Below are 25,530 nucleotides of genomic sequence, written 5' to 3'. Positions count from 1 at the left end.
GATATCAGGTTCTGTGGTGAGGCACTCTACCTTGGATGGTCCTTTACAATATGTGCTAACTACTTGTGCTAAACTATCTGTTCCACCCTGCATTTTGCTGTGATGCAGGAAGTTCCTTTCCCATATCTGAAGAAGAGCCCTGTGTTGCTCGAAAGCTTGTCTCTCTCATCAACTGAAGCTGGTCCAAAAATAGATATTACTCCACCCACCTTGTGTCTCTAATATCCTGGGACTCACACGGCTACAACTATGCTGAATTCCCATGTTATAGTCAAATATGTTTACTTGTTCCTTTAGTTTCCTGTTAGCAGAATTTCAGTTTTTACATACGGAGTATTTCTACTAAGAAATTTTACCTTGAAAATGCTCTAATCTTTGATGAAAAAGACAGTTCCAGGGTTTCATTAACATCCTTACCCTGAGAACCATGCACACTCAAACACATTGATTAGAACATAGGCTGTGCTATATCTGCAACCAACACCACCTTCCAATATGTTGAACTTCCACAAGTCAAAAAAGCGGAAGTGCTTTGACTAGGCTATACTGCTCTACCAGATTTTGCAGTCTGAAGTCAATGAGACTGGCTTTCCTCAGTGCTTTTTGCCTAAATATGGGCTTAGGAGCCTAATTTAAGGTTCCTATTTTTAAAAATTTTGTTTGGCATGTCTAAAGAAGTCCACAATAACTTGGTTAATATATCAAAAGTCAAAATAACTTTTCATTGTTAACCCTGAAGCAATTTTGTTTTGAAATGACAGATTTTATGCCACTAAATTTTTTGTTAAACTACAGTTTTAGCTTAACTTTAAGCATGAATAGTCTCATTGAGTTTGGGGCTATTCATGTGAGTAATGCTGCATACCTGCGTAACTGTTTGCAGGATCAGGACTTTAATTTTCAATATTTCGTTTTTGCCTCCAGCAGTTTTGTAAAATTCAAATAAAAGAAATTACTGAGTGGCACTTTAAAAAAAAACCCCAACCAACCAGTGTTTATAGTTCAGTTCGTTATACTTTATTTAATCTAAAGTGCAAAAGTACAAATTTTAAAATTATTTTTAGAAAGCCTCAAGTTGATTTAAACAACAAACTAAACCCAAGTGATTTAGATCAACAATTTAAATCACCCCATCTTATTGAAAATAATTACTTAAACTTCAAGACAGCTCTGAGACAAAAATGGTTGAGATAACACTATGGCTGAAATTAACAACATTACAAGAAAGACATATAGTAGGAATTTAGAGATAAGGTTACTAAAAAATGTAGTTGTGTCAACTTTACTTGATCAACTAATATAGAAAACGTTATCGATATTTATCAGAACCCACCTTACTCTCTGCCTTCACTCTGTCCTATTAATATTTCCAATAGTTAACACAATACCTGAATTCACATAGTTCATATGTAAATCAAAGAACCAATTCCTATTCACTTCCTATAAGCTACAGACCCCTCTCCATTTCACATGACTGTTCACAGTGGAAGACAACATCTCACCTCTTACTCATATCCAGTACAGAAAACCTATAATCCCAATCTATCTTTCCTCTACAAACTAATGAACCCAAACTACCTCATCTACACTATATGTATAGAGTAGAAACTACTGCTCCCTACATACCTCTAGACACAGGCCTCATACAATATCTTGTACTTCTATAGCACTCTTCATGTAAGGAGCTATAGTTCTTTAATAGCACTAATGAATTAGGGCCTGATCATGCAAGTATCTAAGCACACTTAACTACTCAATTTATGACATCCAGTACTCTATTCCTCATATGACCTTTAACCCCCTAGATGAACGAGTACCACAATCACTGGAACATGCAGAAGCCCCTATCAAGAATATATTCCATCTTTTTTTGAATTCAGTGATGAAGTCATAATGTGATAAGTTTATAAGGAACAGATTGTGCAACCGTTGCTCGTTTCAGTGAGCACTCAAGTTATTCCATTTAACGGCCCCGTGATGCACAGGCCATGCAAAGTTTCCCTGCATTGCCAGCTAACAGTCTATTTCCCTCTGTGCAGTCAATTTGCACTGCTTCCACTGTGTTTTGGGCTTTGTTTGCCCTCTCAAGGGCAAAACAGGATTTGAATCATAGCTACCAGCGCTTATTGAACACCTCTAGTATTTGTTACCGTCTTTCAAATCTACCCTGTTCAGATGAAAAGCGGTTCAGAAAACTTTATGAGGAATCTTAGGCCACATCACCTGTAAATCAACATCTCTTTTGCATTGCTACTTTATCCTTGATTAGAGAAAAACTATGTTCTAAACAATGGAATTTCAAATGCCGGGGAGGGGGAGGGGAGGAAGAGAGAGAAAAAATGGAAGCTCTCGTCACCTGTTTTAATAGAAATTTACATACTTCAGAAGCTATTTTGTATTATTCTTTTCAATAAAAAATTCCACAGATTTCTGATCTCGTGCTTGAAGTTATTTACAAAAAATCTTTTTTTAGGCAGTCCCTTAGCATTAGATATTGCCAGTGTGCATTCTTGTGTTAACCTGATTTGGTCTTTAACTCTGCAAAACTCATGAAAATTCCTTTATTTTAGAGATCCAAAGTTTGAGAATACCATTTTCCAGCCAATTCTTCCAATTTAACATTTAACCTTTTATTCTGAATACTGAATTTCCCCAGATACTGCATGAGCTTCAGTTGATTTCCTTGGATTGACTATTAATATGAAATACGTATCTACTCTGATTTTCCAAGAATGTATTATTAGTGGGTTAACTAATTTTAAGTGTAGTTCTACTCTGAAAGTGGACTATATTTCTTGCTAGAGAGATCTGTGTATATTCAGAAGACAGACAGATGTATTATTTGCAAACTCACATAAGGAAATACTGCTAAAAGAAAATGTGATGGATTCTATTCCTTCTTGTGCTTTGTCAACACAATTGTTCCCTAAGTTACAGTAAATTACATATGCGCAAACCCACTGAAGATGAATTACAAAGGTGCCTAAGAGCATAAACTGTCCTGCAAAACTTTTATTATTATTGCTGATGATGCAGTAGCAGGAAAGAACCCAGCATAGCTCAGATTCCAGTTTGAATGGACAGGTCTGGCAATTAGAAAAAAGGATACTTTTACTTGTATAATGAGCACATTTGATCTGCAAATCATTGGCATCATAAGGGATTCGCACAATGATTACAAGCACTAATTTAGAGTGGAACCTTAGTTTTAAGTATTTTGATATTTTGAAGAGACACATCGTCCCCTGTATTGGTAGCTTTTGTGAAAAGGATTTTTATCACAACCCGAGACATTAACTTCCAATCTAGCTTCCATAGCAAAATTGTATGTGTAACATTTAAAACTGTTTGATATAACCTCAGATTGGACATCCTTAATCTAGCATTTTCTAATGCTAATTCATTTGAGTCATGGCTTATGGTTTACACAGCTAAATGGAAAAAATACTTCTCAGTGATTAATTATAAAATGTGGTGGTTTTAACTGGAGAGTTTGTAATAGTAAACTGTTATCTGCATATACAGAAAAACAGCAGCAGCTTTAGAAAAGCCATTGGTTTAAGCAGAGCAAATCTAGGCCTCGTTTCAGGGGAAAAAAACCCTGAAGCGCACAATTAAATGTATCCAGGTTAAAAAAAAGAAAACCAAACCAAAACAAAAAACCCAACCAACCAAACAAAAGGTGACCGCTGTAAAGGAAACAATATAAGAAATACCCACATTAAACATGGAATGCCAAGCCTGGAACTGCTAAACAAAAGGATGGATGCAATTTTAATTTACTATCCAAGAACAAAAGAAAGGACAAAGCTAACAATCTAATGACTAGGAATAAAAATAAATGAATAAAATACCTGCAAAACTATAGCATTTGAACAGCAGAGCTGCATGTACAGGGCTCAATAGTGGCTTTTGTAAGATGTCTACGCTGCAGCTGGGAGCATGCTTCCCAGCTTGAGCAGACAGACGTGCTAGCTCTTTTCAAGCTACAGCACGCTACAAATAGCAGCACAGCCAGGGGGTAGCATGGGTGGCGGTTCAGCATAACTACCTGAGTATGTACCTATAAGGACCAGATGGGTCTGTACTTAGGTGGCTAGCCTGAGACGCTGCCTCAGCTACACTATTTTTAGAGTACCAGCTCAAGCAGAGCTAGCATGTGTCTGTCTACCCGTAGTAGAATACATGCTGCCAGCCGCAGTATAGACAAATGCATAGAGGCAGTGCAGAAGTGCACTGTTGCAGCAAGTATTCTAGGAGACTTTGTGCCTCAGACAAACACACTGTCTCCTGGAGTATCAGTGGTGCACAGACACTACTGATGTGTCTGTCAAGGTACTTCTATGGCTCTCATCAGTGTAGTATCTCTGTGCTTCATACAACATCATCAACGCTTTTATCCTCACTAGATCTTTGTGAGGGAGGGAAGTATTTTTCAAATGAAGAATTGAGAAAGATTAAGTGATTTGCATAAGGTCACACAGGAAGTTTGCAACAGGTGGGAACTGAATCCAGATCTCCTGAGTCCCAGTTCATTCTCTTAACTCTGAGATAATCCTTCCTCCACTGACCCATCCTTCTTTAGGGTACAACTTGTGCTCTCCCTTGTGGAGTTAGCACCACGACTTGCGAAGAGGCAGATGGGGGCCATAATCCTGCCCTTCCCCATTCCCTTTGAGTTGTCCTATGTCCTATGCCACTGTGGACACTGGAGTCACAGTGTTTATGTTTGGGGAAGTGCAACAGTTAGAGACAGCTCCGGCACAGGGTGCAAAACGTGTGGAAGACTCCTCCTGGCCTCCTCCTCCTCCTCTGTGTATCTGCATGGAATTGGGCAAAGTCAGAAAATACCTTCTCTAGTCATGACAAAAATACTATCACCTGTACCTGAATACTAAAATGTTCTGCCAAGAGATAGTGGAATAACAAAGCCTAGATGAGAAAAATTTGAGGCTCTGGGAAATTTCATAGCAAAATCAATCAAGGGGCTTACTTTTTTCTTTTCATCAAGTGTTCAGCTGATTTATTTGGCCCTAACCTACATTACACCAATTCTGACAAAGAAGTACCTAGAATAAAATATCCTTTTGCAATTGATGGTATGGTTTAATGGCATTTTTGTCAAAGAGGGACTGGATTTTCATGTGAATTCTTTTTGACAGGGCTGTACTCGAGTGCATGCTTGAAGGGGGAAATTAGTGAGCTGTCCTACAACATAATTTTGATGATCCACGACTCAAGGTTACTGGGAGTTGCGGGAGGTATTCTTCTTCTTCTTCTTACAGGGCGATCTTCCATGGTAAAAACTGGCTGATTAAACAAACCTTTAAAAATCCATAAAGTTCTTGTTTCTGAGATGGATAATGCTGAAGACACTAAGTCCTCTGGCTTTTGGGTGGCTTTATACTCTGCTTGGGGTCTTGGGGATCTTTGAAGCTGGGCTTGCTGGCATTGCCTGGTTTATTAGCCACTGCTTTTTGTTTATTCCTCCTCTGGTATGAAAAATATGAATGCTAGATGATGGAAACTCAGGGAATTGAAGGTAGCCTTACTTTTGTTCTCTTCCATCCATTCAATTTCTACCCCTTTCCCTAAATTTCTCTACCTCTATGTGACAGGTCCTCATATTTTGCTGCACTTCCTGCAGGAGACCAAAAGACCACAATGATGCATGCCTGCAAATTTCTATCCCTGAAGAAGCTGTTTTTGTTGTTGCAAGATAGGCATCAAGAGACACACTAATCAGATGCAAATCCTCTTTTATTATGTTCTCAAAGCATCCTTTCTGCTCATGGTGGGGTGAAGGGGAGAAAATTAGCAAATTCATGGGCTTTCCTCCTGTCTCTCTAGAAAGAGGAAGAATCTGTGTCCTTCCAGAAAAGAGACTCCAAAGAAATGTATGATGTTAAGATTTCTTCAGATAGCACTGACCTGATGAATCTTTTTCTGCCTCAGTCTCTTGAGTCAGCTAGTTGGAGAGGTGAAGGCGTAGACTGAGGAAAGATGGTGCTGAGAATGCCAACCTCTCTGATGGAATCAATTACTGTTTAACATTTATATAATGTACCTTCGGTACACAATCAATCGGGCTGAACATGTTGATAGACTTAATGGCTTAGGCACAGACATCAGCAGATTTTGTGTGGCAAGAGCCAGGTGTTCCAACTGATTTTTGGTGAGCAAGATGCCTTGACTGGTTGCACATGGTCAACAGGGCTGCAAACATGCAGGAAGAAAGCATTCATTAAAATGTACAGGAGGCCAATCCACAGTCTTTGATGCTGGGCTCTCTCTGCTATGACAGTGTAGATCTGGAGTGAGCAGAGACCCCAGGAAATCCAAGATGCTGAGGATACATGAGGGATGTATCATATATGCCAAAATATTCAGCTAAAGAAGTAGACCGGTTCTTGGGGGCAGACTCCCATTTTAACTTCACGTCATTGTTGACTGCCACAAGGAAATTATGTCGATGCTCCAACAGATCTAATGCCTTTATGTACCCCTTAACGTCAGACTTAATTTAAATGCTTCGCAAATGGTAAAGTGGCACTGTAGGGTCTATTCAGCTGGTCTTACTTTTAAACAGGCAAATCTGAAGAGTCTCAATTTCCATCTGAGTTATTTAACTAGTATTTTTAACTAGTATTTTTAAGGACTTCCAGGCTATTTTAGGGAAAGCCAATCAGACCTGATATGATCTCTCTAAGTCCCTGCAATTTAAAAACACATTCTAGAGACTCTGAATCAATGAGTGTCCAGGTGTGTACTCAGACACCATAGGGAGAAGACATTACCATTATGACGGACATCTGCTAATCACACTTTAGGCTCTTCCTGAAGTCATTGGTCTGTGCCTCAAAAAAACAAACAAATCACAACCCAGAAGAAAAAGAAGGAACGAGCCAGAGACCTGCCATGAAACTCAGCCTTAGCAAAGAGGCATCTCAATCAAATATAAAGTAGTCAGGTATCAAAGACTCAACTCACAGACAAATATCTAATTTGTATATAAACCAATGGAACAGTAAGAAGCAGTAGAAACAATAAGAATAAAGAGAGGACTTCACTTTTTAAAAAATGAATAAACTCTCACAGAGTAAGGATGTACATGTACATATAGCAGCAAAGTCAAAAGATGTTTCTCTGTCCTAAGTAGAAAGAAAAAATGGACTGAGGAATGGCTGACTATTATTCTTAGCAGCTACACATATTCCACTCACTGGTGTTGTGGATTCTGGTTAAGGCAGTTACCGCCAGTCACACACTGGGAGTAAAGAATCATGAATGGAAATCTACTGCATTTACTTACCTTAGGACAACATTAATTCTTCCTAAATACCCAAGGTCCAACATTTAGAAGTTGCATAAATATGTTCATTGTGGGTTTCTGTCCCTACTGTATTTCACTCAAAACTGAAATAAAGTATCCTTTTCCCCTCCCCCCTCATAATTACTGTTTATAAAACAAAACAAAATAGAGTAAGGAAAAAATACTGGATCAAATAAAACTTTTAATCCCATAAAGTGCTCATTAAGAAAGCATGAGTTTTTCACACATTCATTTTAGAGGAAAAATGTATTATACAATTATAATAAAAAGAACAGAACAGTAAAACTAGCAAATTAATATGAATAATAAATAAAAAGTAAATAAATAAAAACACACATCAGTGAGTAAAAAGCACAATATGTGGCATTTCAGAACAATTATGATAAGCATTTCCAGAACTCACAATAGTACACAGTTTTAAACACTGCAATATATGATCCAAGGTTAGGATTACAAGTGAAATAAAATAAATTAAATTGAAGGTAGAAGTATTTTATAAAGGAAAAAAAGTATAAAGAGAAGCTAGCTTGATTGCCTTAGACACTCCACAGCAAAATCAAGAGAGTCAACTGAAGGGGTGGGGGGAGAACATTTAGGCCTTGGCTCAGGAAAGCACTTACAGCTCATGTGCAAGTGCTTTCCTGCAGCAGTGCCTTAAGAGACAATGACATGCCCTTAAAATGACCACATTTTAACAATTATTCCACACTGTAGCTTTTATATTAAGAACTGGAATCATATACTTTTAAAAAGTATTATTGGTGGAGTACTGAATTTTTTAAAAAATTGAGAGCTGCCCTTTAAACAAACTATGTAAACTGCACGTGTAAATATGCTGTTTTATGTTGAACTATGTGAGAATGTATGTGTGCACACAGACACATGTCCATTGTATTTATAGCCCCAATAACAGTAAACTGTGGATTTATCTTTTTTGATTTTTTTAAATTAGTGCTGCAACAATGTTACAGTCCTTAATTTAAGAGCTGTAACATGGGGAAGCTGTTAAAGCAAGATCTAACCATCTTGACAGAGTCCTTTTTATAGTGACAGCATATTAGATTATTCTGTATAGTTCATTATTGATTAGAAAGCTAAAAATAACTGCTAATTACTGAATACTATCAGGGATAACAGTATTTAAACACAGCATCTGAAAATGTAAATAAAATTTTTCATTTATTCTGTGCCAAAGTTTAAGTGTCGCTGCGCACCTGAATGTCACAATTAAGACATTTTCTATACCATAAACAAAGTCAGATTCCGTGTTTTGCTACAAATTGCAATGAAACACAAGTTTAACAACCTATTGGTTTTCATTGTTAATGGTAACATTAAGTTATTTTTTACATTTCTTTACACTAGTGGAATATTATTTCAGTTTGTACTTTTGAATTATCAACATTAAAATAAACAGAGGATTCAAATATCAACTTGTGAAAATTATTCTTGTTCTCCATAAGTGGTGAGAACATGTGGAATATATGATCACATCTGGTAATTTTCAATTTCAAAAAGAATTTTGCCCCAACTACATCTCTTTCATAATCTTCTTTTACACCCCCTCCTTCTACCCACAGATTACCCACATTGCCTGTCTACCTACTCTCTTTGTCTTCTTCATCCAGTGGAGACTTGATAAATCCTATTTTTGCTGCTAAATGCTTAGAACAGCCACTCGCATAATCTGCACTGTGTTCTGTTTCATTCCTACCCTCCTTGAAAAACAGCTAAATCCAATAACATTTTAAAGCAATGCTTTATGGGTTATATTAAATGGTACTGCTCACATTAATTATACTGGAGTGGTTTTTTATGTTGATACTTTTAAATCCTGTCAGGGAGGACGTAAAGCACATGGAAAGGCATTCTTTTTTAGTGTGATTAGAAATCCAAAGAAATAAAATAAATATTGTTTTAAACGCACATTCACTATTTTGTGGAGGTTTTAGGAGTCCCCCCCAATATTATAAAATATTGTACCTCCTGTGCTTTTACAATGCATGGTCCTCAGGGCAGGGAGCTGTCTTATGTTTATCATATTTCACCATTTGTACAGCACTATGTACCTGCATAGTGCTATATAAACAATAAAAAAGGGCAACTGCACTGATACATTCACATAAGTACAATACAACTCAATGGCTGAATTAGGGAGTGGGAGAAGCAAGCCCGTAACATATATTTAAAAAAAAAAGGAGGCAGGAGAGTTGTCTGCTCCAGATTTTTCATCTGACAACACTAAGTATTGTGAGTTTGACCCACTTGTTTGTACACCCTCCCACTCCCTCTACAATTCTAGCATTGGTTAAATTCTCTGCTGTCAGACCATGACAGAGCTGGATCTCCATTTTTCTTAAAGTCTGTGATGTGTCTCAAATGTTTGGATGATTTAGGCTGCACCATATTTTGATTATTCAAAAAGATTAAAGAAAATATGAAATAAGAAAGAACTATAGTGCAGTGTATAAGATTATTAAGAGATTATACAGTGCCAAATTCAGTAAAAGGAGAAAAAAAGAATAAGTCAGGAACTAAAGAAATGCAAGTATAAACTGCCAAGGGCAGTAACAGTAGTGGAGTTAGCTAAGTACGGTATCTGAAGGTTAGATATTGTGGGTTAAAACTACCAACTTTAAGCAAGGGAGAGGGTGAAATTTATGTTGGTTCCTATAAATTGGTGTTATGTCTTTTTTGAAGGGCCGGAGCACGTTGGTTAAACCTTCACTGAGGACACCGAATGTCTGCATATCTACAGATTCTAAAGAAATCTCTACCTATGACAAAATAATTGCCCTATTTGCTGCAGGATCCCTTCTTCCTGATGAAAAAAAATATACCCACCATTACTTCTTTTTAAGGAAGAGGGTGTCTGATAACATTATAGGTGTCAGTGACACTTAGAAACACTTATGACAGAAGACAGACTGACTTTCCATTAGTGTTCCACAGGAAATAACTGGCAGAAAAGAAATGGAAGACTAGAGCAGATGATTGCTCAGGTAAGCTACTGTTATGTCATAATAAAAAGATCAACTCCGAATACAACGGGATCAACGGAGTAAAAGAAGCAAGTTACAAGATGGAGGGGATATTAGAAATGTTAGTGCATAAAATTTTTAAAAAGCAACATGAAAGGTAAATTTTATGCAGTACTTTAAATTTTCTCTCAAAGACTGTTTAAAACTATTTTAAAAGATACTTTTCTGCTTTTATAATTTTGTTAGTCATTATTTTGATTATTTGAATTTTCTTTTGGTCTGGTGATCAAAATCCATTTTCACAACTTCGTCCAAGTCTGTTTGAGGAATACTATACACTTATCAAATAAGTACATTCCTGCCTCTCTGCATACCTCCCATTTTTCATACAGAACATAAACATATATAAATAAATATTCATGGATTTTGCATATTTTATATGCACATGGATTATGATAAATATGCTTTCAGAATAAAAATACGTACAAGTATCCAAATGGACAGTACTTGTCACATACTATGGGTTTGCATTTCTTAGGCCTTGGACGGCACTGACAGATCTCACAGTTGTGGACATCAGTCTGGAAACCGAAGGAACAGTCCAAGGAACACCCTGATATGAGGCCAGTACACAGCTCCTCTCCTGTGAAGAACACATGCAGCTTAGCACAAAATGAAAATTTGTTGTTCATATCAGAAAAAATGTATCTATATACATTCCTCCTTTTGACTTTTTACTGGTTTAACTGTTAAGACTACTAACATTTTTACCTCAACTACCCTAATATTCCTCTACGATTCTACAGTTATGGCCCCAAACACTGCAGTTTGCATCCGTGTTACTACCGTGTTTTGGACCTGTATTGCAGAATACCATAGTGAGTGTTTGTTTTTTAAATAATTATTGGTTCCAAACAAAAACTTGGGAGTAGGCACCTTATATTTAAGGAGTTGCTAGGGAGAGGTAAACTTTCCAACTGAGTCCAACATTCATGAGTCATGCCACATTAAATTAATATCCACAAAAAGTCAGTAATACCACATACCGTCTATGTTTTATTTTTGTTTAACAGATTCACGTGCAGTATAATGTATTTTATTTTGAACAGTATTAATCCAAAATAAAATTGGACGAGCTATTATTTATTAAGGATCTCTATTTGTTATTTACACTGTTGACTGTCACCTGTTTGAGTATTAAGACCTCCCTACTAAAAGCACATTACTACAGTGCCAAAGAGGTGACTTAATCTTAAATACACCTGTTGGATTAAGTCACAGTAAAAGAGCTTGAAGATGGAGTCCAATAGCATGATTAAATAGCCTCTTGTGGGAGCAATAAAAAAAAAAAGATAGCGGATTGGAGGAATCTGATTACATCTAGTGTAGTGATGTCAGGAAGAGGGTGTGACTTATGTTCACTTTCAGCAAACCTTTATTACTTTGAGAATAACAAGTTTGCTTTTCTTCATGGGGGGAAAAACAGTTTAAAACACTCTAAGACATTGCCAAGCCATCAGGTGTATGAATCCATATATAATCAGTTTTCCTTTTCTGTGCTGTTATATATTTTTAGGCATGATTCCGTGGTATGGAGAATAGCACATCCTTTACTAAATTCCTAACACTTAAAAGTGTGGCATAATGGTGAAATGTACATTTTATATATTGGTTGGGGGTGTGTGTGTGAGAAAACAGGAATACACAATATTCATTAATTTAGAGAGGGTAAAACAGAGGAAGAGACCTGGGAAATGACTAGCCACAGAGAAAGCAATAATGAAAAAGAGGACAAGAGAAATATAGGAAGAGAGAAATCAGAAAGAGAAGAATGGACCAGATGGCAAGTCAATGCAGACATACACAAAGAGAACAGAAATGAAGGTTGCTCACCTATACTGAAGTTCTTCGAGACGACCTCTGCACATTCACACTCTTGGAATACATGAATTGTGCGGCTTGGACCAGTACAACTTTCTAGTAGCAGTGCCTGTTGCAGAGCTCTTGTGTCACCTATTACTCATTCAGAGGATGGGGTTATAAAAAGGGAGTGTGGTTTGCCTGCCAGATGAGTTCCTTTCATCATGTCTTCAAAGGCAAAACTGAAATTAGGACTCTAAGGAAGAGGGGAAGGAGGATGCGGAATATGAATGTGCAGAGGTAATCGTGAAGAACTCTGGTTACAGGTGAGTAACCTTAATTTTTTCTTTGCGAGTCCTCTGCATATTCCCACTTGGGAGTTGGGCAATCAGCACTTCTCCCTCTGGACTGTGGGACCAAAAAAACCTAGCTAAATAGATACTGTAATGCTACTTTACTAAATTGCTTATCAGATTCAGATTCCAGATGTAAACAGCAATATTTTGTGAAAAAATTGAGCTCTAAATGGCAGCTCTACAGAGTTTGAATATGGGAAGACAAATGAAGGCTTGTCTGCATGGCAAATCACTGAGTGGCAAGCCGAGGTTGTATCTACAGCACCCCAACTTGCTGAGCAATAACTCATCATGTGGACACTGTTACCACACAGTGAAAATCCTGGAGTACAGCCTCCACAATATGAAAATTTTCACTGCACTGTAGCAGTATTCACATAGGAAGTTACTGTGTGGCAAGCTGAAGCATTGTGGAGTCACATCCTGGCTTGCCACGCGGTAACTTGCTGTGTAGACAAGCCCTCAGGGAGGCCAGGGAATGTTCTTCACTCTGAGTGTGTTCTAAGCCCTTCTGGAAGAGGCACAGGTGTGTGTTCATAAACACTTTTCAGTAGAGAGTCAGACATTTAGAAAGGCACTGGCATGTGACTGCCCGAGCTTTACTCTTTTCCCTATAAGAGACAAAGAGTCTAGGTGATTTTTTGTATTCCTTAGCCATACTCAAATAGAAGATCAATGCTCTCTTAGCATCTGAGTAGTGTTGCTTAACCTCCACTGAGTGACAGTGAGGCCTAGGGAAAGATCTTGGTAAGTTAAGATTGAATTCTGTTGCCACCTTTGAGAGAAATTTCAGGTTGGCTAAAGGATCACTTTATCTTTGTGAATAACTTTTGAGGGGGAGGGAGGGGAAGAAGGGGAGAGAGGCAGAGTCCAGCCATGACAGCCTATAGCTTGCTCAGTTTTCTAGAGGATATAATTGGTATAGAAAAGGCTGTCTCAATTGAGAGCTGAAATAGGGAACATTCTCCCATGGGTTTGAAGGGAGGATTCATGAGCTGAATAAGACTAGAACATGAATAAGGACTAGACCATGCAGGTGAGGTTCTCTAACCACAGGGTAGACATTCATTAGCCCCTTCAAGAACCTTTTTACTGTATCATGGCTAAATATAGTCTTTTTCTCAATTAAGCTGTGATGAGCAGAGATGGCTGTGAGATATACTTTTACCAATGACATGGAGAGCCCCAAGGATTTGAAATACAGTACTCCAGTATGGATTGAACAGAAGCTGAAAATGGATTTCTGTTATAGCTGGTTCTCCAAAAAGATGACCTTTTCCATTTATGACAACATAGGTGAGTTGACTGTTTCCTGGAGGACAACTATATCTCCTGTACTGTTTCTAAACAGTTCCAGATTTTCCGAAGTCCTGTGGCCCATGGTGTTAAATGGAAAGAATCTGGGTCTGGATAGCAAATCTAACCTCTCTTCTGGTCAAAAGCTCTGGAATTGCAGGCAAAGATAGAAATTCCTTATGATAGTTGCAGGAGATCCAAAACCACTATTGTCTTGTCCAGGCCAGGGCTATTAGAATAACCCTGGCTTTGTCTTGCTTGATTTTCCTGAGAACTTCCTGCATTAGACGAATTGTGGGGAATGCATAGAGAATATCCCTACCACCAGCCCTGAAGAAGTACTGCTGAGATAGACTGGTTGTCTGCTTTTGCTCTGGAATAAAACCTTTGGAGTGGTGTCTTGTTGAAAATAGGTTTCTCTCTGGATACACTCATAGAAAGATGATGATGTTTACTTCTAAATTCTTGAGTGATCCCTTGTGCTGATCATATAAGCCTCTGCTCAGCTGATCTGCCCGCATATTGTCCTTGTCAGCAAGACAGAGAGTTACAGGATAAAAATTGGTGTACTGTGCACCACTCCTATAGAGCTACAGTCTCTGCACAGGTGGCTATAACACGTCTCTCTCCACAACCCCCATCCACTTCTTCATGTAAAATACTGCTGTAATATTCTAAGGCGTTACCTGAACCACACTGCCATGCAGATGAGCGAGAAAGTACTTATGAGCCCAATATATTGCTCTAAATTTTAAAATGTTGATAGCAATTTTTTCTCCCTGGAATGCCAGTCACTTGTTAGATTCTTTTAATAAGCCCCAACTGGAAGCACTGGAGGTGACTGTAGCTGACGCAGCTAGGGGTTGAATGCAATCCCTTTGAGGGCATCGCAACACTGAGTCCACCATATGAGTGACAGGAAGGCATCTCTGGGTAGTGTCAATGTCATAAACATGCGGTCTCTATTTGGAATACAGCATCTTGCTAACCAATGTTATAGAGGAGTCATCTTAAGAAATTTGTACAGAGTTAAATTGTGTGGCTGACGCTATAAAGCCCATCAACTTGAGGAAAAACATCACTGCTTGACAAAAGTTCTCCTGTATTATTGCTATTGCTGTAAAGATTTGGAAATGCCTCTCTTCTGGAAGAAAAGCTCTGTCTTTCTGAGAATGCAGAACTGCCCCAATACAATACTTGACCTGGTTTCTTGAACCTCAGTGTTTGGAACAAGATACATATCTGTGATGTAGCTTTTGCTAGGTCCTCCTGTAAGGACACCGTGATAAGCCAATTGTTCAAGTAAGGGTACGTAGATATTAGGACATCTCATATATGTTGCTACTGCTCAAAAACAGTTTGTGAATACTCCATCTACCATAGAGAGTCCAAAAGAGGACCCTGAATTGATATTGATCTCCTCCCATCACAAAGTGTAGATATTTTGGATGGGAAGATCTGATTCACAAGTGAACATAAGCATCTTGTAAATCAATTTTTGAGCCCCAAACCTGTCTTGGCAGGAATAAGGAGGCAGGGAGTGAGCCTAGGGTAAGCATGAGAAATTTGAAATTGACACATGAGAAAGAAAATGGAATATATAGCCAAAAAGAATGTGGGAGAAAAAAAGAGAGGAACAAAGAAATGGAAGCAGAAAGAAAATATAATATTGTGGTTTGTACACTTTCTTAATTTATTCAAACATATTATCCCAGTCATCTTTTAAGGATGTCATTTATTATTTTATTTTTTCACTGTTACTTTTAATTTTTTTAAACATACTGCAGATCTTGCATGAAATGTGGTGAAGGAGGGCAAAAGAATTCTTTCTTGGAGCCTCCATTAACATCAATAAGCTTTGAATCAGGCCCTAAGACACCATTATGCTTAACCTCAGCCATGATTTGGGACTGGAGATGCGCAAACAATTTCTTTCTTATATTTTGCTTTGATTAGTTCGTTGTATCACTTTTAGACAGCAGTGTTAGATTAGCATTTTATATCTTAACTCAGCACATGCTAGTAGAGATGTCTATTATACTATTTTGTACAGCATCATCAACGAACTCAACGCAGTAACATACACAGAGGATGACAACATCCTGCCCTAATAAGTTTATAATCTAAAAACATTATATGCCATCTGATGTATAGACTGGAAGATCCAGTGTCAACACAGTGCAGATTTTCTTAGTTAATAATTTTAGTGGTGATTTATTATTGAAAGGCTTTTCATTTGTAAGTGCTATTTGATATTACTACTAATTGATTACTCAATGAATTTGTATACTATGAAGTTCTTTTAAGACATTTATTATGTTCATATTGCCCATTTACTATTACTGTTCATACAAATATATGTATCTACTTTACTAGAAAGTTGTCCGATCTGCCATGCTCTGCAGATAAGTGACGATGAGCTCTGGCAAAGAGCAGAAGGAGCAAGAACCACAGCCAACAACTCTCCACTATAAATACTCTACTATCCCTAAAAGTGCACATCTAAGGATGGTCTGCAAAAGTGCCTCATTTGACCTCAGCCATTATGGTAGTACCAAGAGAAAGCAGCAGCTTTTAAGCTAGCTGGATCAGAAACCATGTATGGCTGTATTTATTAGAACAGATGTCATCTGAAAGCAGACGGGAAATCAGTGCAGTCTGCAGAACACGGGTGTAATGCACTTATTCCAAACTTGAACTAACAGGTGACCTACCACATTCTGTACTAGCTGAGGCTTCCAAAGGTCTTCAAAGACACAAAGAAGCAGAGAACACTGCAGCATTGTAGACATGAAAATTGAAATAGTGTGATTGACTGCAGTGAACTCCACATTATCATAGAAAGGCCACCTTCTCCCAGATATTGTAGATAAAAAGAAAAAGTAATGGCATGAGCCACTGCTGTAACCTGAGAATCAAAGAGTGATCAGGGCTTCAAAAATACCCCAAGCTGCTTATGAATCCATTAATTGAGGGAAGTCACAGCCATTACCATTTCCTCAAGTTGCTTTCCATGCCAACCATCGTCTCAATCTTTTCAAGATTCAGTCTCGAAAAGTTAAGATCCTATATCTTAGTCAAACACTGGGAAAGCAAGAAAAACAATGTTGCAATTTGATATACAGGAAACATATAGTCCAGTTCCATCAGAATGTGGACAACGCTGTAGTAAAAAATGCCTAACTGCCTGTAACAAACTAATACACATTTTGAACAAGAGGAGTGGCAAAACGGAAAAGATGTAAGGGATACTTCCTGCATCAGAGGGCCATTGTGATGGGTGAGCAGCTACCCAGCTGCCCTGTTGCCTCTCAGAAATAGAGCCATGGAAGGATCAGCCCTGTCCATCATTATCATATCTTATAACAGTATCTAAAACGCCTCATGCTGAGCTATATCAAACATCGTTGATGTATTTAACAAAAATAATATGGACACGTGACCATTGTCCATTACTAAAAAGTTCATCACCAAAATTACTAATGCTGTCTCTATACCATACACAGGCATCATACCAAATTGCTAGGGCCTCCAAGAGATCAGAGGAATCCACACAGATCTCAAAATACCCTGTCCACAAATCTGATCGCTTTCTAAACAATGAGTATATGCTTTTATGTGCTGAACTCAAACCTTCCTGGGATATTTCCATATTTGCCCAGTGGCCTAGATATCCTGACCTCACATAGAAGTTATCAGTGCAGAAAAGTCTGGGACATTCCAACACCACTTAAGGTAAGGGCTCAGTCAATATTAATCAGCAATTCAATAATTGTTATTGAACTGCCATTTAACATTAACATAAATCAGGTTATCAAAAGGCTTTCATACTGACAGGAAGGATATTATTGATCGAAAATACTGAAATAGATAAATTAAAATCTATGGAAAAACCTTCTGAGAACTCTATGTATTTCAAACACTCCCATTAGTCAAATTTCTGTAAATCAGCATTTTTATTAAACATACTTTGTGTGTAAGGGAAAAGAAAAGGTTGGAACAAGTTTTATATGTTTTATTGTACACTACAATAAAGGATTATGTTTTTGAATAAATATTTAAAATCTGAATTTCAAAATATTTACATTTTCTAACAGCATGATATTCTGGAATTAACTTTGTAATTTTAGGTAAAATATCCCCTAACAAACATCTGATGCCCAAAAAGACAATGGATTTGATCCCAATGATTTTCACACTTAACATCTTCCCAGCTCTCTGACTGAATACGTTATTCTGAGAATAGCCTTATAAATTGATACATGTAGATGCACAAATTGCATGAGGAAACCTGTAAGTGTGCAATGTGTTATTTCTGATTTACAATAATAAAGATCTGAGTAACATTCCTTAAATTAAATATTTCCTTTGTAATGATTCCAGCTCTCAGCTTCTTTTTTGTTACATTTCTAGCAGTTTCTTCACAAGCAAGCATTCATACCACTAATTTCCTGCTTTTATAAATGAAATACCCTTTTTGTTTATTTCAAATCACTAATTTTCCATTCCAGTCAAAGCCACAGCACCAAAATTATTTAACAAATGCCTTGCTGTAGTGGCAGATCATCTTTGAGTCTGTAGGCATACCTATATGCCTGGATGATCGTCTTCTTCTAAATGCAATATTGACTACTAGCTTTAATTCTGATTCCTGTGATGAATCTGTGCTCCGGTAAAATGATTACCCCCCTAATGGTTGAATGGCAAACTTAATGACAGAGATACCATTGGTGCAAGGAAAGCACCTCCACGCAGGTGCACTGGTCTCTACCTTCCTATGATTCAGGCAGAATGTTGCTAAAGAATCTGCTTGCACCTGTACACCCAAAAGTAGCTCCTATGAGAAATCTGGCCTTTACCGGGGCTTTAAACTAATAAGTCTTCTGGGTTAGCTCAAAAAATGTATTTCACTCAGCAAAAGGAATGTTCTACATATTCCCATAGCTCAATGTCTAACAGCACTGACTACACATGTGTTGCAAGAGCGTGTTTGTATGACAGCAATCCCATACAAACAATCAACAGAAGAGCAAAAAGCAGAGCACAGTAGAAGTAATTAAAACCCTAAAAGCTCTGAAAATTACAGGAAACATGGACAGCAAATGGTAAATATTGAGATAGACTTTTTACTCCACTTAAAAGTCAATGAGCACAAAAAAACCCCAAACCAAAACAAACTAAAAAAAAACACAGATGAGCAAAAAGTTGCCATGTTAATGATGGCAGTGGTTCAAGCAATTGAAAGTACAATGTATTTGAACTGTTAGTGAAAAGACTGGATAGTTTAGGCATCAAAATCAATTTTGTTCCATAGTGTTCTCTAAATGAAAAAGTATCGGATATACAGTACATGCGGGCCATGTGTTTCATTATTGAGTACAGCAGCCCATTTATGTCACTGACAATTCTATTATAGATTTGAGATTAAAAGTATTATTTTGCAAGTATGTGATCACACAAACCTCTTTGATAAGAGAGTAGGTGATCCATAGCATCAACAAGGTACAAAAGTGCTTACTCAGGGCTGCCCACGTGTTAGCCGATGGCCAAGGATGTTTGGTGAGGTGCCAGCTATGCCCGTTTTATACCATCCGTGACTTTAACCTCTAGGACGCACTGTCCCTTCGCGGCGGGCAGCCCGGGCTAGGCTGACGGATGCCCCAAGGTCCTAAACACCCGTGACTTTAACTGCTAGAGCTCAGAGCTCCTTCGCAGTGGGCAGTCAGGATTGACTGACAGGCGCCCCAAGAGTTTGCCCCGTGGAGGCGGCACAACTCAATGCTAGGCTCTTAGTACTCTCACCTAATGGCCAGGCTTTAGAGCCAAAACGGCTGAGGTTCTTTAATTGTGTTGGCTGCTTTACAGTAAACCAGAGAAACAAGTCAGGCTTATGCACAAATGGTTACCAAAATTTATTAAACTAGATTCTAATCATGTGGTTACAAAATTGCTAGTGCCTACTTATTTAAATGTAGAGATGTTACACACACAAACAAGTTACAAAACTGAAGCCACAATCCCAAAGAAAACAAAGTATAGAGCTCTATTTCAAAATATGTGTACACTAAAGATAGGAGATCAGGTGTGGGTGCTTCTTACCCTCCTTGCATCTCTCGATTCCAGCGGTGCCAAGCCAGGATCGGTCACTCAATTCCGCGGAAAGACGAATAAGGGACAAGGCTTAGGGACCCTCTTAGCTGCAGAAGCCTTGGGAGGCTGTCACTTATCTGACCAGCAGATAGATAGTGAAAAGCACTCAAAAATCATGGTGCTGTAGGTCCCATACTTATACCTCTGTACTCCTTTATTCTCTTTCTCCTTTCTTATGCCAAATTGGGGCTGGTCTGTCTGGGCGACGCCAGCTCTCGCAAGAGTAGTTTACACTTGCAAGGGAGAGAAACAATAAGTTTCGACTACTGGACATTCCTTTTATTAGGGTAAATATTTTCCCACCTAGGATGTTGGGGTGTGTGCATCACGCTATTTAGTAGGGGCTAAGAGCCATGTCTGTCACAGCTTCTCTGTCTGCTGGGAGCCTAATCGTTGTATATGTTCCCAGAGGCACATTGTAGCAGCACACCTGTGCTTCTCACAGCTTCAAAGGCTGTGCTGGAATTGATGTTAAGTGCCCTGTTGTTTTGGCTCCCTTGTGTTCCCAGCAATGCTGGTCTGGGGGGGGGGGGGCTGGCTGGCTGGCTACACCATGTAATCCTTACTCATGGTAAGCAGTCACAGTGAACTCATTATAAATGGTGACAGGTTTCAGAGTGGTAGCCGTGTTAGTCTGTATCAGCAAAAACAATGAGGAGTCCTTGTGGCACCTTAGTGACTAACAAATTTATTTGGGCATAAGCTTTCATGGGCTAGAACCCACTTCATCAGATGCATGGACTGGAAAATACAGGAACAGGTATAAATACATGAAAAGATGTGAACTGCCTTACCAAGTGTGTTAGTCTCGTTAGACTAACCTCACACTTGGTAAGGCAATTCACATCTTTTCAAGTATTTATACCTGCACACGTGGTAAGGCAATTCACATCTTCTCATGTATTTATACCTGCTCCTGTATTTTCCAGTCCATGCATCTGATGAAGTGGGTTCTAGCCCACGAAAGCTTATGCCCAAATAAATTCGTTAGTCACTAAGGTGCCACAAGGACTCCTCATTGTTTTTTCATTATAAATGAAGATTGCAGAATTTGGCATTCTGAAAAGCACAGCTAGCCCTGGAAGGCAATACAAGAAACTGAGAAGCTAGAGAGCAAGTGAAAAGCACAGAGTAACATTTGAGGAATATCCTGCAAAATCAAGGACAAAGACTGAAATAGTAAGACGGCAGATAAATTCAGCCCACAACTACAGCCATATAACCCAATGACATAAATGGGGCTGCATTGATGTAACACAGGGCAAAATTTGGGCTTGTGCCCTAGAAGCAGAAAGTGAAATGTGTGTTCAGGAAATAACTAATCAAGAAGAGTGAACTTGGGACAAAGTGCAACCTTTTTGGTGGGAAATATCATACAAATTTTTCATCATATGGTAAAAACTGTGCAAAAGGTAAAAGAAAAATCACTTTGCAATGGTGTGCTTATCAGGAGAGGCGTTTAAAGGACACTAAGATTTGAATGCCAATGGAAGATATGGACACAGCTGTGAGGTTTAATAGGGGCAATGGATAGAATGATAGCACAGCATACTGAAGTGCAAAACAAGTTAAGACTAAAAAAAATAGCATTTAGAAACAGACGGTACTGCTCACAGGAGCAAAATCAATACTGATGACATGGAAGATTTTGAAAGAGCTGAAGCAGAAGACAACACTTATGAAAAAAAGAGGTGATGAAAGCCTATGAAGAACTGATTGAGATGCAGGTAACATGCAGATTAAGGAGGATACAGCATAATGGTAAAGACAAACTATTTTTTAAATAGCTCCTACAGTAAATAGCCTTTTCTGGGAGAGAAGACCAGTGAAAAGCTGGGGATGATTAGATTTATTTTTAAAACAGTGAAATACCAATGTGGTCCAAAACCAAAACAGACTAGATAAGCAGCAGCAATTCCAGCCTGGGAAAAGCAATTTCCTGGCACATTCAGGGGATACATATACCATTCAACTGAAGGACATGATTCATTGTTAATGCATGCCCTAAGTAGAGTGCAGGTGCCTTGGAGACAAGAGTTAAGGGAAATGCGAAACAGAATGATAGTGTCAAGTATCAGAGGGGTAGCCGTGTTAGTCTGGATTTGTAAAAGTGGCAAAGAGTCCTGTGGCACCTTATAGACTAACAGACGTATTGGAGCATAAGCTTTCGTGGGTGAACAACCACTTCATCGGATGCATGTAGTGGAAATTTCCAGAGGCAGGTATAAATATGCAAGCAAGAATCAGGCTAGGGATAACGAGGTTAGTTCAATCAGGGAGGATGAGGCCCGCTTCTAGCAGTTGAGGTGTGAACACCAAGGGAGGAGAAACTGCTTTTGTAGTCGGCTAGCCATTCACAGTCTTTGTTTAATCCTGAGCTGATGGTGTCAAATTTGCAAATGAACTGAAGCTCAGCAGGTTTCAGAGTAACAGCCGTGTTAGTCTGTATTCGCAAAAAGAAAAGGAGTACTTGTGGCACCTTAGAGACTAACCAATTTATTTGAGCATAAGCTTTCGAGAGCTACCGCTCACTTCATCAGATGCATACTGTGGAAAGTATAGAAGATCTTTTTATACACAGACAAAGCATGAAAAAATACCTCCTCCCACCCCACTCTCCTGCTGGTAATAGCTTATCTAAAGTGATCACTCTCCTTACAATGTGTATGATAATCAAGTTGGGCCATTTCCAGCACAGCAGTTGCTCAAGCTCAGCAGTTTCTCTTTGAAGTCTGGTCCTGAAGTTCTTTGCTGCAGGACGGCTACCTTTAAATCTGCTATTGTGTGTCCAGGGAGGTTGAAGTGTTCTCATACAGGTTTTTGTATATTGCCATTCCTAATATCTGATTTGTGTCCATTTATCCTTTTACGTAGGGACTGTCCAGTTTGGCTGATGTGCATGGCAGAGGGGCATTGCTGGCACATGATGGCGTATATTACATTGGTGGAAGTGCAGGTGGATGAACCTGTGATGGTGTGGCTGATCTGGTTAGGTCCTGTGATGGTGTCACTGGTGAAGATATGTGGGCAGAGTTGGCATCGAGGTTTGTTGCATGGACTGGTTCCTGAGTTAGAGTTACTATGGTCTAGCGTGTAGTTGCTGGTGAGAACATGCTTCAAGTTGGTGGGTTGTCTGTGGGCGAGGATTGGCCTGCCTCCCAAGGCCTGTGAAAGTGAGGGCTCGTTGTCCAGAATGGGTTGTAGATCAGTGATGATGCATTGGAGAGGTTTTAGCTGAGGACTGTATGTGATGGCCAGTGGAGTTCTGTTGGTTTCTTTCTTGGGTTTGTCTTGCAGCAGGAGGCTCCTGGGTACACGTCTGGCTCTGTTGATCTGTTTCCTTATTTCCTCATGTGGGTAACTGCTGAGATTCAGTTCATTTGCAAATTTGACACCATCAGCTCAGGATTAAACAAAGACTGTGAATGGCTAGCCAACTACAAAAGCAGTTTCTCCTCCCTTGGTTCACACCTCAACTGCTAGAAGCGGGCCTCATCCTCCCTGATTGAACTAACCTCGTTATTCCTAGCTTGATTCTTGCTTGCATATTTAAACCTGCCTCTGGAAATTTCCACTACACACATCCGACGAAGTGGGTATTCACCCACGAAAGCTTATGCTCCAATACGTTTGTTAGTCTATAAGAACGATAGTGGTGAACTAAAGTAATAGCCAAATGTAGCCCACAGACTGGGTGAATTCAATAGCATGTGTAATAAAGGTATCAGGACACTCAGAATGCGCGTGGATACCAAAGAACACAGTGAGAATATAACGTAGGAGCATTACTGAGAAAAATAATGAGATATGAGGCACAATATTTTACAAAACTGGATTAATCAGATGAATTTAGACACACACAATTAAGTAACAAAAAAAAAAATGTGTACATTTAACTTCAGATTGGCCTAAACCAAAACACCGAGCTTGAATCCCCCTTAACTTTGGGAAAGTGGGGACCCAGATCCAAACTTTGTAATACTGTTGATGTAATGGGCATACTAGAACCATGAATATGAATATGCCTGAACTTTGAAAAGTGTGGAATTGAATATGGTTTTATATCCAAATTTCACTACCTGGGCCCACTTCCACAAGTAACACATACTTTGGCTTCCATATTGGAAAAAGTTCTGGTCTAGAAATGTTTCATAAAGGATGATGGACAGAGACAGAGTCAGAGTCTACATTAACAATGCGGTGATGTGGCTAAGTCTTAGAAAGACCATATCACAGGCTGTTGGAGAATTAAGAAAAATGCATCAATATAACTGAAGCTCATTTGCTAAACAGGAGCTGATGTAATTATGACAAACGCTAGCAGCAGCTGGAATACAGCTGGGACTGACTAAAACACAAGCAGTACAAGAAATGATAAAACTAGAATATTTTTCAAAAAATCCTTATAGGGAGCCTTGGATATAACATACTTCAAGGACAAGTTTATACCTAGTCTGACAGCTACAACAGTTGCCTTTAGAACATGCCAATGCTGGACAGACGTGGCTTCTAGATCATAAGGGGTGAAATCAAATTAATTAAATAATAGTTACAGGGCCAGTGTTAGCCTTTTTCAACCTGAGTAAGGAAACCAGTGTTTATAGATCATAGAATATCAGGGTTGGAAGGGACCTCAGGAGGTCATCTAGTCCAACCCCCTGCTCAAAGCAGGACCAATCCCCAATTTTTGCCTCAGATCCCAAATGGCCCCCTCAAGGATTGAACTCACAACCCTGGGTTTAGCAGGCCAATACTCAAACCACTGAGCTATCCCTCCCCCCAAAGAAAAGAAAAAAAAAAGGAAAAAAGGATGCTTTGGGGATAGGAGAGAGAACAAAGGGGCATGCTTTCATAGCAGAGGGGACCTTTTTGACTATAGGACCAACAGAGACTGAAGTGTCAACAAGAGTGTCCACAAGGTTGGAAATCTGAAGGATGTGCTTAAGCAACTAGGAGGGGGTGGAGAGAATGGACTCTAGTCACAGGACCTCGGCAGTTGGACCACAGCAGTCTCAGAAGTGGGTTCTAGAAAAAGAATCTGCACTTAAAGTGTGCGCCTAGAGATCCAGGCTCAGGAAAGTTTAAAAGTACATAGATCTAACATGTGGACTCCAAACACAGCAGTCTGGTGAGTGTCCAGCAGGGGGAGCTTGATGATAGCTGTGACAGATTTCTCCCCCCTAAGAGATATGCTCTAGTTCACCCACATCTATTGGAATTGAAGCAGGAATTAATTCGTGGAAGTCTTATGGCCTGTGTTGTTCATGCAGGAAGTCACACTTGATAAAGGTACTGAGGGTACTGGAGATCTAATATGGGTCTCCATCCTCTCTTCTTCTTGGGGATTAGGAAATATTTGGAATAAAATCCCTTTCATCAATGTTGAGATGGTACTGGCTCTATGACTCTCCTTAGAAGTAGCAAGTCTACCTCCTATAAAGTATCATCTCATGAGAGTGGTCCTTGAAAAGGGACGGGGAACGGGCTTTTGGAGGGTGAAGGAAGAGAAACTTTATAGTGTAACCAAAGTGGATAGTATGGAGAAGGATCCAGC

General features: G+C 39.0%; 1 protein-coding gene across 6 annotated transcripts in view; it reads right to left on the bottom strand.

Moving 5' to 3' along the window:
• Positions 1-25,530, bottom strand: part of CRIM1 (cysteine rich transmembrane BMP regulator 1) — a 301,489-nt gene that overhangs the window by 54,570 nt on the left and 221,389 nt on the right. For 4 of the 6 annotated variants that reach the window (XM_084625219.1, XM_084625220.1, XM_084625221.1 and 1 more), the window contains one exon: positions 10,801-10,957. The exons of the other annotated variants lie outside the window; for them this stretch is intronic. In XM_084625219.1, coding sequence (XP_084481345.1) covers positions 10,801-10,957 — 157 coding nt within the window. The remainder of the gene's footprint in view (positions 1-10,800; positions 10,958-25,530) is intronic. 6 annotated transcript variants of the gene reach the window in all.

Source organism: Lepidochelys olivacea, assembly GCF_965140295.1.
Source record: "Lepidochelys olivacea isolate rLepOli2 genome assembly, chromosome: 3".
NCBI lineage: Eukaryota > Metazoa > Chordata > Testudines > Cheloniidae > Lepidochelys > Lepidochelys olivacea.
The sequence above is the reverse complement of the archived record's forward strand: the minus strand, read 5'-3'. Positions and strand labels throughout refer to the sequence as shown.